Consider the following 12,086-nt stretch of genomic DNA (forward strand, 5'->3'; position numbering starts at 1 on the left):
GCGAACGCGGTGGCTCCGTTGAGAGCGTCCACCTCTGGCGAGCAAGGTCCCTGGTTCGATCCCAGCTCGCGCCAAATGAACTTTATGGAGGAGAAACACCGTGTGCGTGGATTTTCTCGAGGTTCTCACTTTCTTCATTCCACCATTTCATTCATTTCTAATCACCACCGTCTCCTTTAGCCTAGCCGGCATAACCGTGAGACTGGTGGATTTTTGAACCGCCAGTGATCGTTGTCTAAATTACTGGTTTCCAAAGTGGGCGCTTCGAACCCTCATGCGATGTGAAAAGTTAAGCGAAACAAACTCAGAATACTTCGACATAAATAAACTGTTTGATGTGATTCGACGCAAAGTGTTAGCCTTGAGTTTACACAGGGTGTCATCAGGTAAAACTGGCTGGTAACCTAAAGCTTAAAAAGCAAAATTGGTCAACGGCAAAAAAAAATCCTAAAACAATTTTACTTGCAATGAGAGTTGTATAACAATTTTTTCTTATCGAAAATAAATCGTAATTAAAGTCAATCCAAACGTAACTTTTAATTAACAAAAAATAATTTCTGTATATACACAATTCACAAGAAATTAGTACAAATTTTGTTCACTACATACAAAATAACGTTGTTTGAACAGGTTTTACTATCTGTGCATATTGTCCAGTCTTTACACATACTTTGGTGTTTCTGAAGGATCAATGTGCCCACTCTGTTTTAAAAAATATATTTTCATTTAACTCCATGTATCAGTTTCATATAATACAGCGCAACCACAAACCAGCTGGTACAATGTAAAGCTGAAAAACAAGGTAAATTGACGATTGTTAAACTTCATGCTAATGTGCACCTTGAGGTTTTATGCTTATAGATATCTGTAAAAGGAGGTATATATATCTTAATCAGCAAATACAGATCATTTCAGGTTCATGGTAACGAATTCGATCGCTATGTTAAGCCTCTCTATTTCAAGTATGCTCCTGTCATTGCTGCTGTCGATGTGTGTGTGTTTTTTTTTTTTTTTTCGTACGTTCCTCGAAAGAGGAGGGACAAGTTGGTATGGCCGAGATATTTCAATTGTTGGATCCAGACAAGTTGCCACAATGAATTATTTCACGGACTTCGCAGTGTTCTGTCTTGTTAGCAATTCTAAGTAGCCCACGATCTTCACTCATCAAGACCAAACGACTGAACGACAAATTGACAACGCAGCTGAGATCAGTCACTTCTTTCTCCTAAGCAAAGTGACGGTTTCCTCCGTAAGATAGCGGCGCGGGTGGGGCCGAAGTATGTTTCACATATTTTCGGAGGACACACTTGAAATACTAAGGCTCTAGCAACACAGCTGAAGACATTCGAGAAGTTATTGCGGATTGTTCGAAAGTGCTATGTTGACTTACAGAAAGGATGGATGTTGTTAATAGTCATATGACTCCGATTATTACAGAAGGGAGGGACGTTGACTTAGTGGTATAGCGCTTACCTCTGGTACTTGGGGTCCCTGGTTCGATCCCAAGCCAAGTAAGTTTGTGGTGGACAACGACGTATCCGTGGGTTTTCTCTGAGTACTCTCGTTTCCTCCCACTTTTTCATTTCACCAATTCTCCCATCACCATTCACTTGCTTCAATCCTTGTCTCCCTTAGCCTAAAGGAGATGAACGTGGGACGCTAAACTCAACGTTTTCAGTTTTCAAAGACTCCAGTAATTACGTCCTTTTGGAAGAGGTACATTTGTGCCCTTTCCGACTTCGGTTTATAGGGGCTTAGTTATAGCCAAATAAACAATGTATGATAAAAGGTTTCCGCATGTCAAAGAAAGAGATCAACGCTGTGTTGAATCGCAACAAACTGGGTATTCCTACTGTTGCAGGCCCTCCAATATTACATATGTAAATATCGAAGGACGAGCGTACCTCGATGTGGTGCAAAAAGTAACGTGAGAACCTACTGACTCAAAAATCAAGGGCAGTACAACGTTCCGTAAATCGAATAATAGCTCAATATATACAGGGAATAAAGAAGCATAAGTGTATGCCTCTACGAGGATGCGTTTCCGATGCGTTACCCCCCGCAGCGAACGCGGTCTAGGTGGTAACTCGGTAATTTTACTTTCGCCAGTGTTATAAATCATACTGTGAGCCAGTCAGGGTTTTCAGACCTTACTGCTATACCCTTATTCTTATTCATGCTAATCACGAGAAATAAGCCTATTGTGCTTCATAGTTTTTTTTTCTGTGATTAGCTAATTTTTCGGAATTTCCTTGTATTTTTGAGATTTTTTTTAAACACACACATATTTTATAATATCAGAAATGAAATGAAATCTTTAAGTTTTACGTCCCACGGTTATGCCGCTTAGACTAAAGGAGACGGTGATTATGAGAGATGAGTGAAATGGTGGAATGAAGAAAGTGGGAGGAAACGGGAGAACCCCGAGAAAACCCACGAGCACGGTGTTTGTCCACCACAAAGTTCACTTGGCGGGGGCTGGGATCGAACCCGGGACCCCAAGCACCAGAGGTGAACGCTCTACCACTGAGCCACCGCGCCCCCTTTATAATATCAGAGTTCCAATACTCTGTACAAAGCATCTTCTAAGCAGGTGTTTCTTGCTAAAATCCCCTTGCCTGGCAACACGTCTTTCCTCTTTTTCTCCCCTTCTTTTAGACATCTTTTACTGATTCCGAAACAGCAGGCGGTCTATTGTTCCCAAACGCACCAAATACGCTCGAGCCGACGTTTTCTGTGCGTTTTATTGCCTTCACGTTTGCAGTGCATTGTGATTAACCATTCACATTTAAATATATGGTCAGCGTATTCCAAGCGTACGCATGAGCCATAAAAACGCGTTGCGAACGCATCGAATAGCTGTGCACTTAGGCTCGGGTTCATAGATGCTCCGTTCCTGACATATCAGAAGAAGAAGACGAACAGCCGAAAGTTGTATAAATTCCATTTTGCAGGAGAGAATGGAAGTTTGTAGTGTCCTTGGAAGAGAATGGATGTATCTGTCTCAACGTGTTGGATCTGTCGGATATCTGTCTATGCTTTCGGTGGTTCCACAGGTCATTTTGACGAGGTACGTGAATGTGCGAAAAGTTTTCCACGCAGCTTTGTGGTTGTTGATGGTTACCACTATAATGTGAAACTCATGCTACGCTAAATTAACAGAGATTAATGCAGTTTATTACCAGACGATCATTTTCGAGCCAGTATACCACAATGATATTCCATCACTGTATGATAGTGACACGACTCGCATTGCCATTCACCAACTGCCCAGCCATACGGTGAAGTAAACGGTGATGTACACGTAGCGAGTGGCATACACCGTTAAGCGAAAATTAATGCAATCCGTTTTTACAGAAATTCCGGTGAAATCCACTGATGCATCCCGAATGGATTTTGTTTGGTTTCTGTTGTTTAATCGAGCGTTGGAGTGTCACGGACATTGCATAGTTTTTCAAGAGGATTGGAATAGACTGGATCGAACTGTGCTTCAATGCAGTTTCCTTCAGTGGAAACTGAGATGAGGGATGATAATCAACAAACATGGTTTGCACATCGAACACAACCGCAGGCGTTGTCACGTATTTCTTAATCTCGTAAGAGTATCGAATTCGTCACCACATTCCTGAAACGACCGTCTGGTTGAATTGGCTTTCAATTTAGTATTAATACCATCACTTAATTTAATCATTAAGTTAAGTTTAAGAGTGTTAGCAATATCTCTTTCAATGGGATGGCATTTCTAGTAGTGCACAAACATTAGGCCTAGTGCTTATTACAGGAGGTAAATAATAATAAGCGATTATATTTATTTATTTTTGAGTTTTATGTGGCTCTATTCTTCCCACTAGGCTAAGGGAAGATAATGAGAAATGATTGATGAAAATGAAATGAACAGATCGTACACAAAACCAGGGGCGGATCCAGGGGGCGATGCCCCCCAGAAGGGGAAACTCTCTTATTTTATATATAAATAAAACCCATCCCAGAGTTTGGAGCCCTTAAAAGTAACTCTAAGTAGCAGTACTACAACCTACCGGCCTCCCCAGAAGCCCGTCCTGGATCCACCCCTGCACAAAGCTCATGCCTTGAGTGGGACTTGAACCAGCAACACAAATCTTACAGCTGGCAACATGATAACTTGATAGCGATGCTACTTGTTCTGAGTTCAGCCAGGATATCTTGAAGTTTATGAAAATTTTTAGCGTTCCGAATTAAGCCTACGAAGCATGCCTTATATAATGGGATGCCAAATTACCAAAAATAAATGCGAGTGACACTTTTAAATTCGAACCACGATTATGTTTATGACTATAAAGGTATCTATATGGTTCTATTCTTATGACTATCGAGGTATCTATATGGTTCTTAAGTGTTCGACAGTTATGATACCATGCAGTGCGCACTCAGATTTTTTGTCTATAACAAAATAACTTAAAACTTTTATTAGATTATTTAATAATACTTTATATAGACTATCTGGGTTACTCTGATTTTTATCTAAATATATTCCTCATTATCTTAAAATTATTCACTAAAATTCAAGTAGTGGGAACTGTAGAGTTGGGATTGTTCAGATTAAGAATATGCGGACCACTTTGTAAAACTATTTCACATCAATTTTCTTATTTTAAATAACACCCTAATACGTTCTAGAGTGGTTTTTCTTCCTTGGCGCATGCACAAATAATCGTGTATAAATCTTTAATATACGTGCAAACTGATGTGCCATGAAAAGTTTTATTTATAATCAAAACGCAGGAATACGTGTGTTAGAGTGAGGTAGAGTAGAGCAGACTAGAATAGGATTGGTTAGTAGAGCATAGTAGGCTGAATTAGGTCAGTAGGATAAATCAGATTAGTAGTGTAGGATAGGTTGGGTTAGGTTGGATAGGTTAGGTCAGTGGAGTAGGTTATATTAGATTATTGCTTCTATGTTCTACACTGTGTATTTGCAAGTACGTTAATATGGTTTTCGCAGTGATACGAGTGCCTTTGTAATGGTGTCAAGTTACAGTGTTTCCACATTCTGAAAAATCAGGGAATGTCAGGGAAATGAAAACATGTCAGGGAAAGTCAAGGAAATAATGCATTTTGCGTAGAATGCCATGGAAAGTCAGGGAACGTAAATGTGCAAGTGTAACATTCTTTTTTTCAATGTAACATTGTTTCCTCTCTATCAGTTGTACAGATTGACATATGAAGAGGAGCACAATGATACAGCATTCCCATGATGATAGTGATGTAGTGTCAGGGCCGGCGCTAGCAGTTTTGCCGCCCTGGGCAGTACTTTCATATGCCGCCTCTTTAATCCGCAAACCTTATTTTGACAGATGTTCAGGTGTCACGAAAAAGTAGTTCAGATGCCCCATTTAAAAACACGTATGAAACGGAAAAGTAAACAAAAAATTGAACTACCTCTCTCGAATGCTTACGTAATATTTAAATGACTCCATACATGACAATATTCAGTATGCTCGATTTCGCTGTATATCTGTAGTGATGGATAGAGTTATATCTGTGATATACAGCACCGCATACAGAATTTTTTTTTTTTTTAATGTGCTTTAGTCACGACTAAGAATTTTAATTTTTAAGCTTATTTTATATTAAAAGATGTTTCCAATAGAGTATGGAGCATGAGAATAATATAGTGAATCATATATTACGGCAAAACTAAGTGATTAGCCTAAGCCTTATGATGTACTAAAAAACAATAGAGATACATAAAGTAACATACCTTAATTGAAAGATTTTTTTCTTGCTTTGGTATGAGCAAATTCCTTTATAACATTCGCGTAGTCCAATGCTTCATCCAATTTGTGTTCTATTGATATTATCGCTATACCACTCAAGGGTGTTTCAGACGTGGAAGAAGTAGATAATTTTTAATAAACTTAAAGTTTCGAAAAACTTCTTCATCCACTTGTCACTGTTACCGGTAAGGTTAACAAAATCCTAAATGCAACACTGACATTGGGAGCAAAGTCATGTTCCTTAATTAAAGTTTCTTTGGTGAACTTTTAGGCTTAATTATAGCGGATAACATTTTCAGTTTATCTTTCAAATCACTGGGGTTAATATCTTTCGATTCTTCGTGTGTTAAAATGCCGCCAAGTTTACTGTCTCTTCAGACAAAAGTTCAGGTAGCATATCTTTATGATTACTTATATCGTAAAGAAAATCGAAATACTCGCTGTGATGTTTAAGTTACTCAAACCTTTCTCTTAAAGCTAACACAATCATGTCTAGAACTTTGTAATAACAATCGATCTTCTATCTCGCTTATGGATCTTCAATAGCTTCATCCTCTGCCTTGTACTGAAACTATATCTTTCGACTTCGAGCTTTTACTGTATTACCGATCTGTGGGTCATCCATATCTGATGCTGATGCCAACTTCATCATATCAACTAAGTAAGACTGAAACTTTGCATCATTTCTGCTCCTTTCGAAGTATTAAGATATATCAAGAATCCTGACTACATCCAACACACGAGAATCAATACTTTGGAGACTCGAGTGAGCAAAGTAAAGTAAAGTTAAGCAGCTGGTTTGCTATGCACAGAGTATCGTGGGCGACCATTCTATCTGTTCTATTGTCATTACTTATTTGAAGCAAGGCATCATAACCCCCCTTCCCCTATTTATATCTAAATGGAGTCAAAGCATCAATTCCGCTTTCCCACTTTGTGGTGCTTAAAGGTCTTCAAGTAAGACTGCTAATATGTTTCTCTAGTATGGCCCAATGTTGAAGCCGATGCAGAAAGAAGTCAAACGTTTTTAACTATACAAAAAAATAAGAAGAAGAAGAAGAAGAAGAAAAGAAAGAAAGAAATGGAACGGCGTACTGAAATGCTGTGGTTGCATCTTTATCGACAAGGTTTAGTGAATGACTACTGCAAGGAACATAGAGGGCTTGGGAATTTATTTCTAAGATTCTCTTCTGAATACCTGACTGTTTGCCTTTCATATTGGAACCATAGTCATATCCTTGACCCCTTATGACTTCGATAGGAATATTCATTTCCTTTACCTGTTTATTTATTATTTCTGTCAGTCCTAGACTAGGGTTGTCTGTTTCTGCTACGAAACCAAGAAAGTGTTCGCAAATTTTTACAAGGCATTCTCCATTACTGTATGCAATTTGTACAAAACGAACGATTATTGTCATTTGCTCTGTACCAGAAACATCTGGCGTGCAGTCTAGTATTATACTATAATATTTTGCAGCTCTAAAAAAAGACAGTATTTACTTTTTATTTGTTCACTAAGAATCTGAATAATTTCATTTTGGACATGTTTTTCTAAGTAATGGTGGTATTTATTTTGTCCTCCCATGGCTCTCAATTAGAAATGTACCTTTTGCATACTTGGAATGGAGCGTTAGAACGGCGTCCACTGCTGAATAGAAAAGACACCTTGATAATCTTACCCATCCTAGCTGAAAATCTTATCTATGCCGCTGCAAGGGAAATGAACGAGGTGCTTGTGGCAAGTAGTTTAATTGAAAATGAGGGAAAATACTCTGAATTGTCTGAGTGGTGTGTATTTTCCTGAATGTGAGTGAAGTATTTTCTTTTTCAATTTTTGCCGCCCATTAGACTTGCCGCCCTGGGCGGTGGCACGGCTCGACTCCCCCTCGCGCCGGCCCTGTGCAGTGTTGCTTTTTCGTGCTGAGGGAGTGAGGTACCTTGTGTATTTGTGTGAGAGACAGAGACGGGGGATAATTAATCATGTAAAATCAGAAATCGAAGTATGACTTGTCATCTTTATGGACATCGGTTTTAAGACAGGAAAACAACTGAAAGCATCAGGTAAAGATAAACTAGCTTTCAGGCTTGACTGTCGAAACTTTTTGCTAGGCACAATCAAGAAGATTGTGGAAAGAAGCCCTCTGAAGTACAAACTGGTACGTGTTCTTTCAGCTTTGTACTCCAGGCTAGAAAAGAACAATCCAAAACTTGTTCAGATTAGGATGAAACGCACCCTACAAACTGCACAAGCATAACAGAATATCTGATTCTGTAGCTGAGAAAGCAAAGTGTCAATGTATGTCTTTCTGTACTGAAACTCGAGGGTTTCATGACTTCAAAGAATACGAAGAGAAAATGGGCAGCATCAGGTTAGATGACTTCTTTGCAAAGGAAATGTCTAAGAAACCAGAATATTCTGATTTGTTGAGTGTTCTGAAAATGTTTAATTTTATCCCGCTGCAATGTCTCAGTGTAAGGCTGGTTCTTAGGCTAGTTTTAGACGGAAGCATTTTTCGTAGCATTTCTCGTAGCAAAAATCGTATCATCGATATCCTACCGTGTAAAGTAGCAAATGCTATAGCATTTCCCATGCCATGGCATATCCTATGGCATTTCTTGTCGATAGAACCTGCTCTATTTCGTAGCATTTTCCACAGCATTTCTGCTCCGATTGCAGCGCCGTGGTGTGTTAAAAGGAAGCGAAAGATTTTGTGTCAATATCCATGCTCTTTGTTTTGTGTGGAAAATTGAATTGTAGTAAAAAAAATTAGGGAGTAGGGATACTCTTATTATTTTGATTAAAAAAAATATGAGGAACATCCTTATTTGTACAAAGTTAAAAGCGTACAGTTTCACTATACGGATCCACACAGAAATTCATTAAAAGAAAAACTTTCTCGTTTCATTTATTGTACCTTCAGCAATCATTTCTGAGGTGTGCTCTTGCATTCTCCGGTGCAGGTTCACTTTAACAGCTGGCAACGTATAGTTTTACTATACGGATCCATAGTATAAGTAGTAGTAGTAGGAGGAGGAGTAAGTAGTAGTAGTAATAGTAGTAGTAATAGTAAGAGTAATAGTAGTAGAAGTATTAGTAGGAGGAGGAGGAGGAGGAGGAATAAGTAGTAGTAAGAGTAGAAGTAGGAATACTTAGTAATAGTAACAGTAGCAGTAGGTGCAGTAATAGTAAGAGTAGTAGTAGTAGTAGGAATAGAAGTAGACGTAGGAAGGGTAGTAGTAGTAGTTGGAATAGCAGCAGCAGCAGCAGTAGTAGTAGTAGTGGGAACGGGTTGGAAGCCCCGAAGGGGTTGGTTGGGTTCTGATCTCGATACAAAATGGGGAAATTACAGACTTGCCAAAATTTTATGGCAGCTTATTGAGGATTACGTGCATTTCAGATGTAAGTGCACACCATATTTCCATTACTTATACGCTACTCTATTAAAATATTAGAAATTTCTGTAAATTTTAAAATCTATGGATCTGTATAGTAAAACTGCACCGTTAAAAGTCCTTTGTATCATAATAAGCATATGCGAAAAAGGGCTTTAGAAGAAATAGTGACTGAAATATCTGTTTTTAGTTTTGGAGCCATAATTGCGCTCTTCTCCAGTGATTTGTTTGCTACGTCACGACAAAATGCTACCGTGTAAAAGCACAATATACTTTTGATGCCATAGAATATTATACGAGATTTTTGGCAGCACATCTGCTACGAGAAATGCTGCGATAAATGCTTTCGTCTAAAACTAGCCTTAGTCAATAAGACACTTTTCGTAGAAAACCAAATCGAAGATTCTCTGGTAGCAGAGAGGCGGGTACATGATGCAGTTATGCACTATGTAAGTGTAGAATCTGTTCCTGTAGATCGAAGAATGCTTTTCTCAGTTCGTTCAGTTCGGAGATGCTATAATGAATCCCTTAAACAGAAACGAATCAAAAGTGCAGAGGAAAGCAAAATCAAAGGTGAGAAAAGAAAACTAAGTGCTAAAGTTAAGAAATTGTAAACAAACAAGAAACAAATTGAATTATGTCACAACAAGACAGTGGCGTAGCACACTTTTGCGGGCCCCCCGCAAAGTATAGAGAAGGGGCCCTAGTTGTAAAGCCGACAGAAGTAAGGTTGAAGCTCTACTTCTTTAAATCTTTCTTCATCGCAAGACTTCGGGGCCCCGTATACCTCGGTCCCCCCCGCACTGCGGGGGTTCCGGGGGCAGCTGCTACGCCACTGCAACAAGAACAAGACGCTCTCGTAGAACAAATTCAAGAACTGACAGCAAAACAAAATTCTGTTTAAAAATGTAAATGTGAGGATTAATATGTCTCAGGGTTGGCAATATTAGAACTGATACTGGGCAACGGTAGCTCAGTCGTAGAGCATTCATTCCTGGTTCATGGAGTTCTTGGTTCGATCCCAGCTCGCGTCAGGTGAACTTTGTCCTGGACAAATACCGTGTGCGTGGATTTTCTTGGAATTCTCCCATTTTTTTCATTTTACCATTTCATTCATTTCTCATTACCATTTCCTTTACCCTACACGACATAACCCTGGAACGTAAAACTTGAAAGATTTCATTTCAGCACTTATAGCAATAAGCCTCAGGGAGAGTTGGCAATATATTCTTGACTGCATGTTATATTGTTTTTTATTATTTTTTCAAGCAATAAAGTCAAACTTGCAGTGTCAATGTATGTGGTGCTGTATGATACATATATTATGCAATGTGCGAATTAGATAATTTATATTGGGAGGGGATAAACTTAGGCCAACAGGATGTAGAGTCTGAAGGTTCAATATTTCAAAATGAGACAATAAGCCTTACCCCCCACAAATATGATATGACAGGCCCGCAACCAGAGGGGGGTCTGGCCCCCCTAAACTTTTAGTGTCCCCTTCAGAACTCAATACAAAATGCCATTATTAATACAAAAACAATTTGTAGGAGAATTTTTTTTATGACGGCCCCCCCAAACCTCTGTGGCTGGTTTCGGGCCTGATATGACATCTGTAATAAATAAGACATTTATTAACTCAATACATCTACAGACAATAACAACTGTATGTATATATATCGTCTGACATGCACACACCCCACCTAACCTTTCTGAACGTGTTTAAATGTTGTACTCACTCTTGTGGCCGTAGCTCTCTAAGATGTATTTACTTAATAATTCGGCCCATTTACTTCCCTAACAGTTTACGCCGACGAAACGCAATATTTGCGCTAGTTCGCGGTAATCGACATACCAATTATACTGGCTTTTTGATTTTTTGTCTTGCTTTAATGTACGCAAAGTTTGTGGAGATGTGCCTCTAGAAATAGCTATTTACTAATTCTTTTTTAAACAAAGTAAAAAATCATCACAGATAACACTTCGAATTGCCTGAGCAAAATGATTGTGATGTACGGGCTCATTCCATATCGGTGTCCGTAAAATTTATGTATCGCAAGCAACGCAAAAATCGCGGATAATCACTATAATTACTGTGCCAATTACCACAAATTAAATACTACTTTTGAGTTGCGTAGCCGCAAATCACTAGAGAATGAGAACTATGTGCTAACAAAGAATACACTGCAAAATGAAATATAACAAATATTAAAACAAGATAATACTCAATACAAATGTAGAAGATGAATATGGCATGCCCGAACGTCGCCCAGTATGGTGGAAAAGATATTTGTTTACTTCTTCTTGGCCAAATGCTAAAATCATTTATAAATCCATATGTGACTTGGTTACGGTCAATTAGTACATTCAAATTCACGAACAACTGAAGGGTACGAGGATACGGTTGTAACTAACTGTAGTCATAATAATATAATTCAACTAAACAACGGTAAAAATTAGTGGGGAAATTAGAAATGACCAAAACTGAATAGTTTACATCGCTAATTTCGAAATACAGCTAGCAGATTAAACTCACAAGAAATGACAAAAATTACTGAAATTTGGCGTTATGCTAGCATAGTTTGGAGGGAAAAGTGGGCATCCCCGCTGGGGATACTTCAATTGATTTCTTTGGGAAGGGGACAAAATGTGATTGAGTGGGAAAATCCCCCTCAACCACCCGGTAATTCGCACCCTGCTTATATGATACATTTTGTGATGATAATAATTACTCATGTTGAACATAACAAATATGTAAATGGTAAATAAAGGAGTGTAATGCACGGGTATGGGAATGGAGGAGACCGTTAAAAAAGTGTACGTTAGAACCTACCCCATATCTTCCCATTTATATTCAAGAATTTATTAAAATGGGAAAACAAGTATTTGTGTCAGGGTAAACAAGAATTTGTGTCAGGGAAAACAAGAATTTGTCAG

General features: G+C 38.6%; 1 protein-coding gene across 2 annotated transcripts in view; it reads right to left on the reverse strand.

Moving 5' to 3' along the window:
- Positions 1 to 512: 512 nt before the first annotated feature.
- Positions 513 to 12,086, reverse strand: part of LOC145663791 (uncharacterized) — a 38,765-nt gene continuing 27,191 nt past the window's right edge. For both annotated transcript variants that reach the window (XM_081729882.1, XM_081729881.1), the window contains exon 6: positions 513 to 790. In XM_081729882.1, the coding sequence (XP_081586008.1) occupies positions 723 to 790 (68 nt within the window). In that variant the 3' untranslated portion in view covers positions 513 to 722. The remainder of the gene's footprint in view (positions 791 to 12,086) is intronic.

The sequence above is a fragment of the Thermobia domestica genome, chromosome 11 (assembly GCF_964235325.1).
Source record: "Thermobia domestica chromosome 11, izTheDome1.hap1.1, whole genome shotgun sequence".
In the NCBI taxonomy this organism is placed as follows: Eukaryota; Metazoa; Arthropoda; class Insecta; order Zygentoma; family Lepismatidae; genus Thermobia; species Thermobia domestica.